Source organism: Castor canadensis, chromosome 5 (genome assembly GCF_047511655.1).
Source record: "Castor canadensis chromosome 5, mCasCan1.hap1v2, whole genome shotgun sequence".
Lineage (NCBI taxonomy): Eukaryota > Metazoa > Chordata > Mammalia > Rodentia > Castoridae > Castor > Castor canadensis.
In genome coordinates, this window is record NC_133390.1 from 181,761,943 (window position 1) to 181,778,667 (window position 16,725).

A 16,725-nucleotide genomic window follows, 5' to 3' on the forward strand; every position below is an offset into this window, starting at 1 on the left:
GTCCTCCCAACACTTCCCACGCAGCCAGAAAGTATGCCATAGGAGTGAATGAAGCAATTGAATGTGTCAGAGAGGGCCCAGCTCTCATAAGTACCCCAGGGGTTCTCTCTCTGAGAGTCTCCTCCTGGGCTGGGGAGTGCTGCATCTCTACCACAAAGACCAGAATGACATCCCCTGCCTGGGAAGGGTCTGATCCCTGGGTCCTCCTAGCTGCTCTCAACCCACCCTTTCCCACAGCACATGCCACATGCTCCAACCTCCACTTCACTGACCCAAATGTGCACAGTGCCTGCAGCCCTCAGATCAGACCCTGTGACAGAAACCTAGGGGCAGTGACCATCTCAACAAGGCCAGGAAAGGGCCTCAGAAGAGTGTCAGAGCCCACAGGGGTGGTGCCATTCCCTGCCTACCCCCATCCCACTGCTCTGGACCTGTGAAGCCGCCTTGACTCCCATCAAACTTACAGCTGGATCAGACCCCTCCTGAGGGTCACTTTGGTATATCCCCAATGGCCCACTACCCTGGGTGGCCCTCTCGCCTAGTCATTCTGGGTCTTCACCCCTACCCCTACAGCCAACTCTCCAGAACAATGAGGGAAGTGCCACGCTAAGGACAAGGAAGGGTGGGTAGGTGAGACTTCCCACCACATATAGGACAGCTACATTCCTAGCAAGGGTGCCTGTCGTCCCAGCTAGGTAGGAATCATAAATAGGAGGACCACAGTTCTGGCCTGCCTGGGCATAAATGCAAGACCCTATATAAAAAATAACCAAATCAGAACTGGTGGAGTGGCTCAAGTGGAAGAGTCCCTGCCTAGCAAGCATGAGGCCCTGAGTTAAAATCCCAGTATCATTGAAAAAAAAAACACAGAACTGGGGATGTAGCTCAATAGTAGAGTGTTGGCCTAGCATGCACAAAACTCTGGGTTTGAGTCCTCAGCACTGCCAAGGAAAAGAAAAAGTAAACCCAAAAACACAATAAAGCTCAACAATGAGAAAATGAACCTGATTAAAAATAGGCAAAAGACCTGAACCTCCACAGAGATGTATACCACGACAAACACACAGGTGATGATCCAGATCATCATTAGGGAATTGCAAATTAAAACAACAGGGAAGCCAGGCATAGAGGGGCATTCTTATAATCCCTGCACTCAGAAGACTGAGGCAGAAAGATTAAGAGTTTGTTTTGAGTCCAGCCTGAGCTACAGTGAGACCTTGTCTAAAACAAAACAAAACACCACTGCACACCTATTACAATGGCCAAAATTCAGAACTTTGAGTATACCAAATGCTAGTGAAAATATGGAGCAATAAGAACCCTCCTTTGTTGCTGGTAGAAATACAAAATAGTACAGCTGCTCTGGGAGACAGTTTGGTGGTTTTTTACAAAACTAAATATAGCTTTACCATTATGACCCAACAATAATACTCCTTGACATTTACTCAAGAGTTAAAAAGCACATAAATAGCCAGGTGCCAGTGACTCACACCTGTAATCTTAGCTCCTTGGGAGATTGAGATTGGGAGGATAATGGTTCGAGGCCAGCCTAGGCAAATAGTTCATGAGACCCTGTTTCCAAAATGACCAGAGCAAAATGGGCTAGAGGTGTGCTTTGCAACTGCAGAGGCCCAAGTTCAAACCCCAGTCCCACTACAAAACAAAAAAATAAAGGCACACAAATACCTGCACACAGTTGCTTACAGCAGCTTTATTCACAGCAGCCAAAACTGGTTGACAACCAAGATGTCCGTCCGTCCGCAGGTGAACTGACAAAGTGTCATCTATCCAGACAGGGGAACATTACTCAAGGCTACCCTCTGTGGACTCTCCACCCAGAGTGGGTAGGCGCTCCCCACTCCCCATTCTCCTCAAACATGCAGTGCTGAAGCCTGATCCCAGGGACATCTACTCCGTGGGCATGAGCCAAGAGGTGACTCCTCTGAGCTCATGGGCTTACATTTTGTAGCCAATGAACCCCCAACAAATGTGAGGAGTAGAAAGCATCTTCAGGATGGAAGAGAAGAGGGGTTTCAGGCAGTGCCAGCACTTGAGTGACAGAAGAGGCCATAACACAACACACTGGGATGTGTGAGCCAGAGGCCAGGGCAGGGTAGTCCTCTTGGCCTAAGAGAAGGAGGGACCTGACCAGGGAAGGAAAGGATGCAGGAAGATAGGCTAAGCAACTAGGTGGCTGGTGGCACAGGGAACAGTGGGAAGCAGCAGATTCAGGGGGAAAAATGAAGCAAGAATTGTCTTGGACCCATTAAATTTGAGGTGTCTATAGACGTTCTGGGGGGATAGTGAGTAGGCAGGAGGCAGAAAGGCTGACCAAGTGTAAATGTGACAGGAAGGGTCTGTGATTCATCTGCTAGCTCTTTATTACAAGAGAGCATTGGATGGGAAAGTAGCAAATCAGGGCAGGTCTTCCAAGTTGAGCCTCATAGCCAGCACTCACAAGGGAGTCTACACCCTGACTTTCTAAGGACATGCTGTGCCAAACTCCTGGGAGTAAATTATGTGGCGTCTGCCTCTCCACTCTGCAGGGTGTGTGGGAGCTGCCCATGGAGCCTTTGGTACAATGGCACCAGAGAGGATGCAGCACTGGAGTAGGATCTAGAACTAGCCAGGGAGGGAGGACAAAGCCAGTTTGGAGGAAAGGGTTAGTGGCTTCCACCTGCCCTCTGTTGGCAGCATTTGGGACTCCAGCTTTTGGTCAGAACAGGGACAGGGCTGCTCCTCTGTGTTCAGAACAGCTCCAGACACATCTGCCTCAACCTTGGACTCTAGCTTCCAGACTGTAAACCACCCAGTTTGTGGAAGTCTCATTCAGCAGCAGACATGGAGGAGCACATAAGGCCTCCAGAAAACCAAGCTTCACACTGGGCAGAGTATAACACCTGGTGTTATGCAAATCATTTGACCTCAGGACACTGGGAAGGGACCTAAGCCCCAGACCATACTTGGAAAGGATTCAGAGTGTAGATGCCTCTGAGGAACCCAGGACAGGCTGGCATTGTCCACTGGTATCTTTACAAATTCAATTTGGATCCCTTCATAGCCTTTCATTACAGACAGATGCACAAATTATGAAAAATGTTTTTATTTCAAATCAAAGTACCAAGCAGATACTTGCAAAACACACAAAATGGAACTCAAACACTTGCCCTTCCTGGCACCTCTGTACAGGTGTGGGGAGAAGCTCACACCCTCTGCAAAAACCAAATTGAAGGCAGCCATGAACACCCGTGTTTGCACATGGTAGGGAGGCTCTTCCCTCCTGGGTCCTGGGTGGGCCCAAAAGGCAGGACTGGTGGCACTGGTAGGCCAGTGACCCTGGGAGCCCAGTGACCCTGAGGAGCCAGCAGGAGGCAGATGCAAGTAAGTGGTGGGGGGCAGACCGTATCTCCTCCTCCAGGACTTGGGTGCCCCCTCCCACACTGCCAAGAATAGCCCAGGAGGTTGGGCTGAGGAGGTGTCTGTAGGAGGCCACAGGGGGCAGGGGAATTAATTCCGAAGCTGGTTTGGGGAGTATTTTTGTATGGCTCTGAAATTAACTTCATCTTCCATTACCTCCATGGACTAAGGGGCAGGGGCTGAAAAGATCCCAATCTTGCTTTTACAAAGAAAAGAAACTGACCCACAACCCAAAAGACAGAGAGCACCCTGGACACGGGCCAAAGAAAGCCCCTGCAAGGTCCCTGGTTCCCAGGGCAGGAGCTGTTTTAATAGACTGTCTCTAAAGCTGTCTGGGGATGGGGTGGGGATTCCAGGGCCACTGGGCAGCACCCACTCTGTGAGCCCTCCTGATGCCCACAGGGTCACACTGCCACATGTAACAGGACTCACAACTCAAGTAAAAACAAGTTTTTTTAAAAAGGAGTATGTACACAAACAGGTAAACATCAGCCAAAACCAGCTGATTCATGACCACAGTGAACAATGATATAACAAAAGGAAAACAAGAGATAGAACCTCAGTAGCTTGACATGGGGCAGGGGGAGGCAGATAGGGGACCCAGTCACAGCAAAAGTGCAGAGGTGGGGCCTGGGACTTAAGAGGGATGGATGGACAAACAAAAGGACAGCCATTTCCGTTCAAAGCAGCGAAACAGGACAGCAGCCTCCTCCTGCTATTGGGCCTTGAGAGAAAGACCTTCAGCAAACAGAATCAGGAGAGTGTGGAGATAGCAGGTCCCTTCAGATTAACCCAGGACACACCCTACAAGAGGCCATGGCTCTCCACATTCTAAATCGTCTAGTTCTAGGGACTCTGGCCTGAGCACAGCCCCCTGCATGGTCTTCCTTGAGAGCTGCCTATGGACAATCCTTCACAGAGTATCCCAGGTCCTGCCTTCCCAAGCTTATACTGACACCACTCTGAGCAGCCTCCCTTATGCCCTGGGGCTCTCTCTGGGAAAAGGGAACACTCAGTGTCAGCCAGGGGGCCCTAGTTCCACCTCCGGGGGAGGCTCAGGGATATGAGGACTGTCATGGTGGCCCTAATAGCAGGCTGCACACAGGGGACCATCTGAGCCACCCTGAATCTAAAGGCACACCCCCCAGAGGAATCCTCCACAGATATCTGTCCTAGGAGGGGCACTGCCCAGGACCTCTAGCACCTGGCCAGGTATACACACAGGTGCCCCAGGTTCCTCCCAGAGCTGACTTGAGAAGCCTAGGCACTCAACATTGTTTTGGTTGAAAATGCTATAAATTTGATTCTTCCTAGAAGCCTACTAAGCAATTCACTTAAAAACACCTGCAACCCATGTGCAAAGGTGTCTGGGCCACACTCAGTCTATGCAGGCCCCTTGGCCACCTGAGTACCTGTGGGAGGTAAGGAAGGGGGGTCCAACCTAGGATTTGTACCCCAGTCCCAGGGACGTATTCCCACACAGGCAAGAGAGCAGGTGCCAGCCACACTAAACCTACAGAAAACTGTGGGAAGAAACCAAATCCATAGGATCCATGGGTTTTCACACTTGGGTATGGTTCCCAAGACATGTGTCAGTAATGTCCCTCCAGCAGGCCCAATGGGGAGGTGCAGGCACTGGGACTCAGCTGGGCTCTGATGCCACCAGCACCTGCAGGGTCTTGGGCACCTGCCACCCCAGCTCTGCTGCTTCACCAGTTGCACCCAGGCCTGGTCAACATCTCCCACCTTCTGTTCAAGGCCCAATGTGTAAACAGGATTAATAAGCAACAGATGGAAAAGTATATTTCCCAAGAAAAAGGGGAGAAAGTTTAGAACTTGAAGACCTATTTTCCAGGATGCTGGCATCATTGTGTCCCTTTTTTCTTCTCTTGATTCATCCGGCAATTCCTCTTTGGTTCAGCCCATGAGACCTGCCTGTGCTGAGCCAGCCCTGAGGCCTCTGCCAGCAGTGGCCTGAGGCAAGGCAGCCAGTCTGTCCACCCTAGGGACCTCACCCTCTGAGGGCCTCACCCTTCCTGCCAGCTACTTCTGCTCGTGGTCCTCTGCCATTGCAGCCACCTCGATTGTGGCCGTGTGCTCCTCAGGCCCTGAGGTGGCTGCTGTGGGCACTGTTACAATTGTGCTGCCCGCAGGTGATGCCTGGGCCACATTCTGCAGGGTGGGGCCAAGGCCAGGCAGGGTAAGCAGCTGTAGTGGGCTGACCACCTTCAGCACCGTGCTGCCATCCTGCATGGCAGCTGTGCTCAGGACCGTGAGGCTAGACGCGTCCGGGTGGATCTCCACTGTGTTGGGGAAGGTGGAGCCTGAGGAGGCCAGGACTGTATAGCCCCCAAGCAGGGGGGAAGCTGGTGAGCTGGCTGGAGGAGCCTGAGGGGAGCCTTTGCCCAGGACAGTGGAGGGCAATGTGGACACCACTTTGCCAAGTGGCACACTGGTCAGCTGGGACACGGGCACACCTGGGCCAAGAGCAATCTGTGCAGACTGTGTAAGCACCTGTGAGGCCATGGCAGCCGGTCCAGATGTGGCCCGTGCAAGCCGGGGCCGCTTCATAGGGGATGGCAGGGAGACAGGGGTCAGTGTCATGAGCACGTTGCTGAGATGCTGGGACTTGTGCTTCAGTTCCTTGGCACGGCGGCGGTGCTCGTCACACTGCTGCTCCAGGGCTGCAGGGAACACAAGCATCACCATGGAGCAAGGGGATGGGGATGGACAGTGTCTCTGCAGGGCTCGGGGGACACACACACCATCACTGGGCAGACCACAGCCAACGGCTACCCAGATGACCACAGGGCCACCTGCCAAAAGCAAGGTCAGCAGCAACGGGCCCCTCAGTGGCTCTCAGGATGACCCAGGTCCAGTGCTCAAAGGCCGAAGTGCCATGGGCTGGACCTTCCCCTTGGTATTAATGTGTTCCAGTCAGTTTCACATGGAAAGTTGCTCTGGGGGCCAAAGCAGCCAGGTAATAAGCCTATTCCCACACACATGCGGTCACACATAGTGCATGCACGTAAGTGCTGACATCAGGGAGAGCTGGAACAATGCACAAATACCACAGGGGCAGTCCAGCTCTGGCAGGACCAAGTGGTCTTTTCATTTCTCTGCTATTTTTTCTTAAACAATGTGGGTCACCACAGAAAGGTCAGTAAACAAGGACCTGTGCTTTCTGCACTGGCCGGGTCTAGTTACAGTCACTGGGGTTTTACTGACTCTTTCATGAGTGATGCCTATGATCTTCTCACTTCCTGGGCCACAAAAATGACAAGCTCACCCACGTGCCTGTATCTCAGAAAAGTGAGTGGACACACAGCCAGAGAAGTGAGTCTCTGGACTCCCAGAACCCCCAGCCTATCACCAGGCATACCTGCCAGGTCCCGAGCATATTGTTCCCGTGAGCGGTCCATCTGGCACTTGTGGCTGGCCAGCACCTTCTTCACCAAGTCTAGCATGCCAAAGTTCTGCACAATGTTGTTGAGAAGGACAGCATCTTAAAGGAGCAACATGAATAACTGGTGAGAACCTGAGCCCCTTCCTAGAGGGCCTAAACCCCAGTACTGGACTGACTCCTCAGCAATCAGGCCAGCAGGAAGAAACAGCTCCACAGGAGTCTAGACGCACACTAAGCGACCCTCCCGCTGCCAGCTCCCTTCAGTGCAGCAGGGTCCTGTGTCTAGGCTGGGCCTCTATCCCAGCTGCATGGCAGGGCCTTGGGGGAGCTGGCAGGAGGGTGACTCAGGTCCCCTCACCTCGGAGCTGCAGGGGGGGGTCCTGCACCCGCTGCTGCAGGCCTTTCATGGTCTCCTCCAGCTCCTGCTGGAACTCCTGTATGACCTCGTCCAGCAAGCCGGCGTCCTTCAGCCCTCGCCAGAAGGCAAATGTGTCATCTGTGAGGGAAGGAGGGGGCCAGGTGGGCAGGAAGAGTGTCAGTGCATGGAGCTGCCCACAGCAGGAAAGCGCAAGGCACAGCCACAAGGACATCACATCAGGAGGTCAGAGCACAGGATGCTGAGCTCCACATCAACGTCCCTAAGTCTAATGGGTCAGTGGCTGAGCTCCACCTCAGAGCACCCCGGATAAGAGTGGCCAGACCCTGACTCCACAAGGGCCAGAACACAGGCTGGCAACTTCTCCCATGGGCCCACCTGCATTTCTGAGAAGCCCACAGGGCCCATACCTCCAATGGCTGTGGTCCAGTCACCAGGGTCCTCACAGGTCTCTATGGTGATGGTGGCAGGTGAGCCATTCACTGCAGACAAAGCAGAATTGTAGGTAGGTGCTGCTCTGCATGGTGGCTCCTATGACCTCACAGGCCTGCCGATCCTCCCAAGGCTACATCTAAATCCCTTCTTATAACCCTTTTCACAGAATTGACAAACAACCACACTAGTGTAGCCAAAGGACTTTGTGCCTCACAGTGAGTTTATTTTTAATCACAGATGTCTTCTACCACACAAATGAAAATACCTGAGTCATCACCCAGTTTCAGCAATTGCCACCATTTTGCTCCTCTGGTCCCATTGCAACTTGACCCAACAAGTGTGTGACTGAATGGCCACTGGACTGACCATTAGCGCCAGGCAAGGAGGCTATCTTCCCACCTTGTCTCCTTTCTCTGGCTAAGAAAATGGCTGGACTTCACCTTTATCTCTCATCTATCTGTTTCATTGATGCCATAGTAAGCCTATCGCATTTCCATTTTTCTAAGTCAGAGAGAGACAAACCATCCACTCTGGCTTATCCCTGAGTCCATTTCCAGTGCCTGCAAACCCAACTGTCCACACAGTTCACACTTGGAAGTTTTCGAGTTCCCAACAGAGGCTTCATGCACAGACCTGGCTCAGAGGTAGACCCGGAAACAGGCGGAGTTCAAGAAAGCTTTCCAACCTTATGCCGGCCTTTCCCACTTATCAAAGATGTAGTGCTGGTGAATATTATCATACCTGGAATCAATCGGGGCATGAACAAATGTTTTTCATAGTTTGGGCTGGTATACAACCTTTTACTAACCATATAGGGGCCAAGTCAAATGTTTTTAGAGGTCCCAAGCCAAGGAGACCAAACCATGGGAAGAGCTAAATCCTAACCCTGACTGCCTTTCCCAGGTGCCTTGGCCTTGATTAGAGGCTCAAAAAGCCTAGCCTTCCCTCAGGAGATGGTATTAGTGGTGCCAGTCACCCTACCCAATTCCTTTTTTTTTTTCCTGGATACCACTATTTATTGATCATTCATTCCACTGTGGGAGCTATTCTATATAAACTTCGGTCGGGCACTGGTGACTCAAGCTTGTAATCCTAGCTACTTGAGAGTCTGAGATTGTGAGGACCAGAGTTTAAGGCCAGCCTAGGCAAACAGTTCAGGAGGCTCCATCTCCAAAACTAACCACAGCAAGTTGGCCTAGCAGTGTGGCTCAAGCGGTAGAGTGCCTGCTCTGTAAGTATGAAGTCCTGAGTTCAAATCCCTATCCCACCAAAAACAACAACAAAAAAACACCTTTTGCCCTTTTGCATGGGATCCACAAAACAATTTCACAAATCCCATGAAACTGGTATTCTGGGCTAACCACCATTTTACTAAGGCTTGAAGTAGTAAGTGAACAGATGTTCCTCCAGTTATGATGAGGTTACACACTGATAAACACATCATCAGTTGGAAATACATCTGGTTGAAAATACATTCAATTCACCTAATCCATACAATACCATAGCTTAGTCCAGCCTGCCCTAAGTGTGCTCAGAACACCTCACTAGCCTCAGCAGGGCAAGGAGAGGAAGAGATGCAAATATAATGGAGGATGAACTTGTTCAAGGAACACTATGCATGTATGGAATTATCAAAATGAAATCCCTTCATGTTATTAATGTATGTTAATTAAAAAAAAAAAAAAGATAAGGCAGGGCAGAGGGTTCTGGGCTCAACCTCTGAGGTAGCACCAGACCCTGACCATCCCCTCTCTACACTGCCTTGAGCTCCAGTGTATTGTAGGAGGGGCTCCTCCCAAGTCCCAGCATCCAGCCTGGGGCTGTTACAGAAAGGAGCTGATAAGCAACATCCTCAAGTCTCTGTAAAGTATAACTAAAGACTGAGCAAAGGGCTGACAAAGGTCAGCTCTTCTGATTGCAGCAACCTTAGTGTCCCTAGGTGTCTCCTAAGGATGCAGCACTGCAACCAGCCAGCCTTCCAAGAAGGGTGCAGGGAAGGACACACTGGCAGAATGATGAGACCTCAGGACACCCTAGGCCTCACTCTCCTTCTCACCAGCAGTATGTCAAGATCCCTCAAGTACCTCCACCTGGGTGAGCAAAGAAGATGTCCCTGATCATATGGAAGCACACCCTTGCCCAACACAGGAGTGATAGTTTAGTGATAGCAAGTGACAGTGCTGAAAAGACCACACTGCCCAACATCACCAGGTGATGCGACTAGAAGCTTAGGATACAACTTCCATCTTGCCTCAATTTAGAAAAGAATTTCTCATTCAGAAGTTCAGTGGAGTTCCAGGAAAAATTTAATCCTTCTTCAGTTCTGAACAAGAGATTATCAAGAAGAATGTCCTAAACAGTCACCCAAAATCCAAGTGGCAGAGAAAACTTGCTGCCGATACCAAGAGGTCTAAGAAAGACACAGCTCCGTAAACTGTCAAGCATGGAGGGGAGGGCACCCTCACATCAAGGCAGACCTCGGGTGGGAGGGAAGAGGTCTGGGAGGTACTGGCAGCCCCTACCTATACTGTTCTCAATACCCTTCTCTACATACAGATTACTACTTTATAATAAAAATGACGGAAAAGAAGAGTAACCCTCCTTGTCAATGAGCCCAGTGATTCATCAGACTTCCTACCAGAAAGAATGAGGCCAACCCACATTGCAGGGCCCCGTGGATGGTGGCTGCCTGCAGGTAGCAGGAGAGGTGCACAGCAGCCCAAGGGGGCTGGTCAGAACAGCTGCTCTGACGTGAGAGATGGGCAGTCCTTTGCACCTACCATCAGTCGCGGCTGGAGTAAGCGGGATGTACTCAGTGGAAGTGGGGCTGCTCAGGGACACACGGGCGCCCGAGAGGTCAATTTTGGTGCTGCGGCAAGTGTTGGAGCAGACCTTGTCGTGCTGGTAGAAGTCCAGCTCCCCGGAGTCCATGATCTTCCTGTGGAGAGGACAGAGCAGCCCAGGTGGGACCCAACCCAAACACCTCACCCACCACTCTGACTTGGACTATCCACCTGCAAGGAACAGGTCTCAGCAGAGGCACCAATCGGGGTCAGGCTCCTGTGAAGAGGGAGGTAGGCTGCACCCCACCTGGGAATGTGCTACAGATAGCGCAGTCACCCCAAGCCACTTACACAGCATTCCATCCACAGGAAGGAGACGAGAGCACTAGCTGGTGGGTGACCTGGAGTTGTCTGTCCACACTGTGACTGCAGCTCCAGGGGAACAGACCCACAGCTAACCAAGGTGGCAAGTGGCTCAGTTCTGAGGCAGATGTAGGTGGGAATCATTTCTAGGGAAGCCTTGCCCTATGAAAGGTACAGGATTGCCCCACGATCCCTACGACAGCACTCAAGGCTGTGAGCACTCAAATTCATCTACCAGAGAGGTGACTGCTCTGAGCTACTAGGATCTGCCCTCCAAACCCCCCTTCCTGCCTCTGCTGCAGCCTTGGATCTAAGCTAGGTGTCTCAGCCAGCCTGCTATGCCTCGTGAATGGACAGTCAGAGTCTGGTCTCACTTGGCCTGTGGGCAGTGTTGGCCTTAGGAACAGGTGCAGTGCATAACACACTTCCCACATGACACATCTACATTCTACAAAAACCAGAAGGTAGCTCAGTGGTATGGGGCTGAGAGCTGTGAGGAAGGACCTGGGGTTAGTCACTCTGAGGCCAAACTGACTCTGGCACAAAGCAGTGCACCTGCTTAGGAAGCAAGATGGACACTGGCTGCCAGCACTCTCCCTATGACACCTGAGCCTTCCAAGCATACAGACTCAGGCTTGGCTGTCAGTTCATAAAGAATGCAAGCCAAGCAGGGTTTACCTACTATTTGTACTTCGTATGAGATTTCAGACAAAAGTGATGAAAAAAAGACAGAAGGAAAGGATGTGCAAAAGAGAGTAAACTAAGCTGCCTATCGGATGCACAAAAACCAAATTATACCTATAATTTTAAAAAACTGCTGACAAGCTATGAGTGTATCCAGGTTAAAAAAAACAGTAGAAATTAAAATGAGATTTAACCCAAAAATACCACTCTAGATGTCTGGCAGTGTCACTGCTGAGAGGATGGGGGGGATCCACCTCCTTGGGTGGGCCACTCAGGAGGTAGCTATCAGCACCCACCACATCTAAAATGCACCTCGTCTTCAAAAACCCAAAACCAAATGAAAAAAGCAATGGCTACAAGCCCCTCCCACTGTCCCTACTGGCCAGATGCCCACCTGAGCATGATGCCGTTCATTCGGATGGCTCTCTTCCAGTCCTTCAGAGTGGACTTTCCCGCCAGGTGCACAAACTCCTTTGGGCTGATCACATGCTCGTCATACTGGAGGGAGGCACAGCAGTGCAAGGTCAGCTCAGCCAGACACAGGTCTGGTGGAGCTCCAGCATGCCCTCTTCTCCCCTCCTGCCTGAGCCTGCACCAGGGGTTTGCTGTAGGGATGAGACCCACAGCATGGCTCTGCAAGTTGCAGGGCACACTGCAGAACGCTCAGGTATAACAACGCAGTGTAGGCAAGTGACGAGTGGGAACTGGCTCTCTACCTGACACATGGGCATGCTGCAGCCCCACAAGGTGCACCTACTATGTGTGAGACTGGAGAGGGGGAATGAGGGGATGGAGGAAGGGTGAACGCAGAGCAGAAAACCTGTGGCACTCTCTTCCTCCAGACAGGATACAGCAGACCTCCTTTCTTTTGTGGTACCTCACACTTGCTAGGCAGGCACTCTACCACTTAAGCCAGTCTACCAGCCCTTTTTTATACTGAGTATTTTTGAGATAGGGTCTCGCATACTACCTGGGCTGGCTTCAAACTGCAATCCTCCTGATCTATGTTTCCTGAGTAGGTAGGATTACAGGCATGAGCCACCAGTGCCTGTCTCAGACCTCCTTCTTATATGCTATTTATTCTGTAAGCAATACATACCCAAATTACATCATAATAGATGATATTAATCAAAATATACAAGCATTTAAACTAAGCTGTGAATGACCCCCTTTGCCCAGCCAGGCCTACTCCTAAGGCCACCCTGTCTTGCATGATGCTTTCATACATCCATTTCAAAGTCAGGGGAACCATTCTCCTGATTGACGGGGTTCTGAGGCTTGCTAGTTTACCCTATGCTGGAGTGCAGAAAGCCTGAGAAAGGGCTGGGTGTAGTGGCTCATCCCTGCTCAGGAGGCAAAGATCTGGAGGATCACAATTTGAGGCCAGCCCAGGCAAAGTTAGTAAGACTCCATCTCAATCAATAAACCTAGCACAGCAGTGTGCACTTGTGATCCCAGCTACACAGGAGTCCATAAGTAGGAGGATTGTGTTCTGAAGCTGGCCCTGGGCAAAAAGATGAGATCCTACCTCAAAAATAACTAAAGCAAAAAAGGGCTGGGAGTATGGCTTGAGTGGTAGAGTGTATGCCTAGCAAGCATGAGGCTCTGAGTTCAAACCCCAGCACCACCAAAAAATAAGAAAGCCTCTGAAAGAGTAAAATACCCTATTCAATCTTGTTAAACAAAAGAAGGAAATAAGCCCATGTTGACTTGGAAAACAAGCAGATTGGGAATGAATTTTTGAACCCTGGAGGGTGCCTCTCCAGGGCCCTCTGCCCCCAAGCAGAGCACATTGGCATGCAGCCATAGTCACGGCTGCTGTGACCAGCCTGGGGAACAAGTGCTGATGGAGACAATGACCCCAATGCTCTGAGCATCTGTACACTCTCTTATTACCCAGAACAGCAGGTAAGAGTACTCCCTTCCCTGGTAAGGATAGAGTCCTCTGGAAGACTCCTGTGGCCACCAGCATACGCTGTCCTTCATCCTCAGACACAGATGCCACCTCTGCCACCTGGCTTATGCCTGCCTAGCCTATTTCTACTCAAGTCCGGCGCTTTTGCTCCACTAGCCTTGTCTGTTCCACTTGCTGCTCCTTCCCTTTCTTGCCCTTCTGAGCTCCAGGTTCTTCTCTGTGAGCTCTACATTCCCCAATGGCTGAGCCCACAGGTCCCTGGGCACTGCTATGTGGCCAGTGTTTTGTCTTTAACTCCTCCTAAGATATCACCATCAATGCTGGCAGTCAACTGTCGGATCTGCCCTCATGTCTCCTCACCCTTCACTCCTTGTATCTCACACTTCTCTCCAGGATCATTTTTCCTCAGCCTGAAACATTCAGAATGTCCCTTAAGGCAGATTTACTGGTGGCAACTCAGTTTTGCCTGAAAAAGTCTATTTCACCCTCACTTTCAGAGATAATCTCACCATACAAAATCATTCTCTTTTGGACAGGGAGGGTCCAGTCCCACTACCTCTGGCTTCCACCATACCACTTTCAGGATCTTTCTTCTAAACGGCTCTCCTCTGCTCTTTGGCTGCTTTGAGGTTCTTCCTCCCTGTTGTTCTGGTGCATCATTATGATAATGCACATTTTTTATCTAACTTTTAATTTTGATATAATTTCAAACTTACAGAATAAATCCAAAAATAGCCCAAGGAGCTCCATTTCACCTTCCTGTGGATTCACAGCTATTTCATCTGGCTCTTCTGCACCATCACCTCCATATGGTCATGTATACACACACATTGCCCTCTTCTGGACTCAGCCTTCCACCCCAGGGTGCTTATACAGATTTCTTAACAACAAGGCATTCAAACACAATCACAGAACAAGTCTCAAAATCAGGAAGTTATCACTAGTGCATTATTATCTAATCTGTAGTTCATTCAAATTCACAAACTGCCTTTCTCACTATTTTTTTCCTGATGCAACCAATACTCAAACCAAGATTGAAGTATATGGCCACATAGCTCTTCAGGCTCCTTTACTATGGAATGGCTTCTCAGTCTGCCATTGTCTTTCTTCATGTTGACATTTTTAAAGCATTCACATCAGGTACTTTGTAGACTGTCTCTCAATTTGCGTCTGAGGTTTTCTCAGGAGTAGAATCAGGCTGTGAATTTTTAGCAGGAATACACAGGAATTCCTGCCCATCCATTCTATCAGACGGCACTGTCTGACACTGAGAATGCAGACATTCACCACCGGGACTGGAAGCATCTGGCTGGCTTCTGCACTGCAGTGTGTTCCCTCTGTAATAATATGTAATCTTTGAGGAATACTTTGAGAATGCTCCTCATCATCCTTCATGACTAGTTTGAACACCCACTGAGGAGTCCTAGCCCATCTACCACTCCTTCCATATTCATTAGCTGGCATTCTCGCATCAGGTGAGTGCTTCACTTCTCCCTGTCCATGTACTTAATATAAATAAGTACACTTAATATAAGTAAGAACAAATGACATGAAATACACCATAATAAATATGGACTCACAGACTTTGATCCCATTCAAGTTGAAATTCGTGACCACGGTTTCTCTTCTTCTCTTGTGGTACTAGGGTTAAACCGAGGGTCTCACACATGCTAGGCAAGCACTTTACCCCTGAGCTACACCCCAGCCTACTGTTATTTATTATTAGTGGGTTTTTTTGTTTTTTGTTTTGATAGGGCTGGGGTTTGAACTCAGGACTTCATGCTTGCAAAGCAGGCCATACTTCCAATCTATTTTGCTATGGTTATTTTGGAGATGGGGTCTTGCTATGTGCCTGAACTGGCCTCAAACCATGATCTTCCCTTTCTCAGCCTTCCAAGAAGGTGGGATAATGGGCATGAGCCATCAGTGCCTGAGTACTATTATTTATTTTAATGTTAAATTGTCACAGATGAAGGCAGCAGAGTCTTTTCATCCAACTTGGAAATATGTCAGGTCCCTCAAACTGTGGGCTGAGGGACCCCTTTTTATGAAGTCCTTAGCTTCCCTCTTTGTAAACAGACATGCCAGGTTTTCTCTAGCTTCTATTTACAACCTTCTTGCATCTTTGGACTGTATTCTGGATGACTTCTTTAGTTTTATCCCTCAGTTCACTAACCATCTCTTCAGCTTGTCTCATATCTGAACCTGTCCACCAAGGATTTAATTCTAATTCTATTCTTCATTTTGACTTGGGTTTTTGTCAAATCTGTTTATACTTAACTCTTTTATTTCTTTAAATAAACATAATTGTTAATATTATGTCTTAAAATCCCAATGCCTGGAGCTGAGGTGTGACTTACTGGTAGAGCACTTGCCTAGCATGTGTGAGACCCTGCGTTCAATCCTCAGCATCACAAGAAAATAAAAAGTCCCACCTCTGCAATTTCTGTGGGTCTAACTCCATTGCCTGCTGCTTGAACACATGCTCACACAGGCTGCCTTGCTTCCTGTGTCCAGTGTTTTATTTACTTTATTTTGGTGATACTGGGGTTTGAACTCAGAGCCTTGTGCTTGCCACTTGAACCACATGTTCAACCCCTTTTGCTTTAGTTATTTTTCAGATAGGGTCTTGCTTTTTTGCCTGGGACCAGCCTCGAACCTCAATTCTCCCAATTTTGTCTTCCAACTAGCTGAGATTACAGACATGAACCACCATGCCCGGCCCAGCGTTTTGTTTGTTTTCTTGTGAGCTGTTCCTTTTCTTGCATTTTTGTGGAAATTACTTCCAGTCTGAGATGAAGGTAAATTCCTCTAAAGAGGGTTTTCACATGCTTCTGTCAGATTATGGGGGAAGTGCCAGTCAGGAACCACTTATCACTAAACTTTCCTCCACTGAGGTTTCTGACCACATTGACCACAGATGAGGGCCATGGAGGGTGATCTCTGACCTCGTGCTCAGAGCAGAGGCAACAGGAGTGCTCTTGCTCAGGGGCATAAGGAGGGAGGACATCATGGGTCTCTTTTGGTGGCCAATATACCCTTGGAAGCCCTTGTCCCAACCTGCAAGGGTCTTAGGCAAGAGCTGGACTCAGCATTTTGCCTGCCTGTACCATGCATCCCCACTTGGGTCCTGGGCCTACTGAATTCTGCCTTTTCTGCCAACTTGCAGTAGCATCTGGAAATGCTTTATTAAAATCTCTTTAGAAAAGGTTAGATCAAAAAGAATTAACCTAGAAGGTAACACCCACGCACAGGAAATCAATGTGAGTCAATGCCCTGTATAGCTATCCTTATCTCAACCAGCAAAAACCCTTGTTCCTTCCTATTATTGCTTATACTCTCTCTA

At 49.5% G+C, this 16,725-nt stretch overlaps 1 protein-coding gene across 5 annotated transcripts in view; it reads right to left on the reverse strand.

Annotated features, from left to right (window-relative positions):
• Window positions 1-1,691: 1,691 nt before the first annotated feature.
• Gmeb2 (glucocorticoid modulatory element binding protein 2) overlaps window positions 1,692-16,725 on the reverse strand; it is a 39,114-nt gene continuing 24,080 nt past the window's right edge. For all 5 annotated transcript variants that reach the window (XM_020161048.2, XM_074075143.1, XM_020161049.2 and 2 more), the window contains 6 exons: window positions 11,859-11,962; window positions 10,415-10,572; window positions 7,610-7,681; window positions 7,182-7,319; window positions 6,800-6,922; window positions 1,692-6,101 (listed from right to left, as the gene is read on the reverse strand). In XM_020161048.2, the coding sequence (XP_020016637.1) occupies window positions 5,461-6,101; window positions 6,800-6,922; window positions 7,182-7,319; window positions 7,610-7,681; window positions 10,415-10,572; window positions 11,859-11,962 (1,236 nt within the window). In that variant the 3' untranslated portion in view covers window positions 1,692-5,460. The remainder of the gene's footprint in view (window positions 6,102-6,799; window positions 6,923-7,181; window positions 7,320-7,609; window positions 7,682-10,414; window positions 10,573-11,858; window positions 11,963-16,725) is intronic.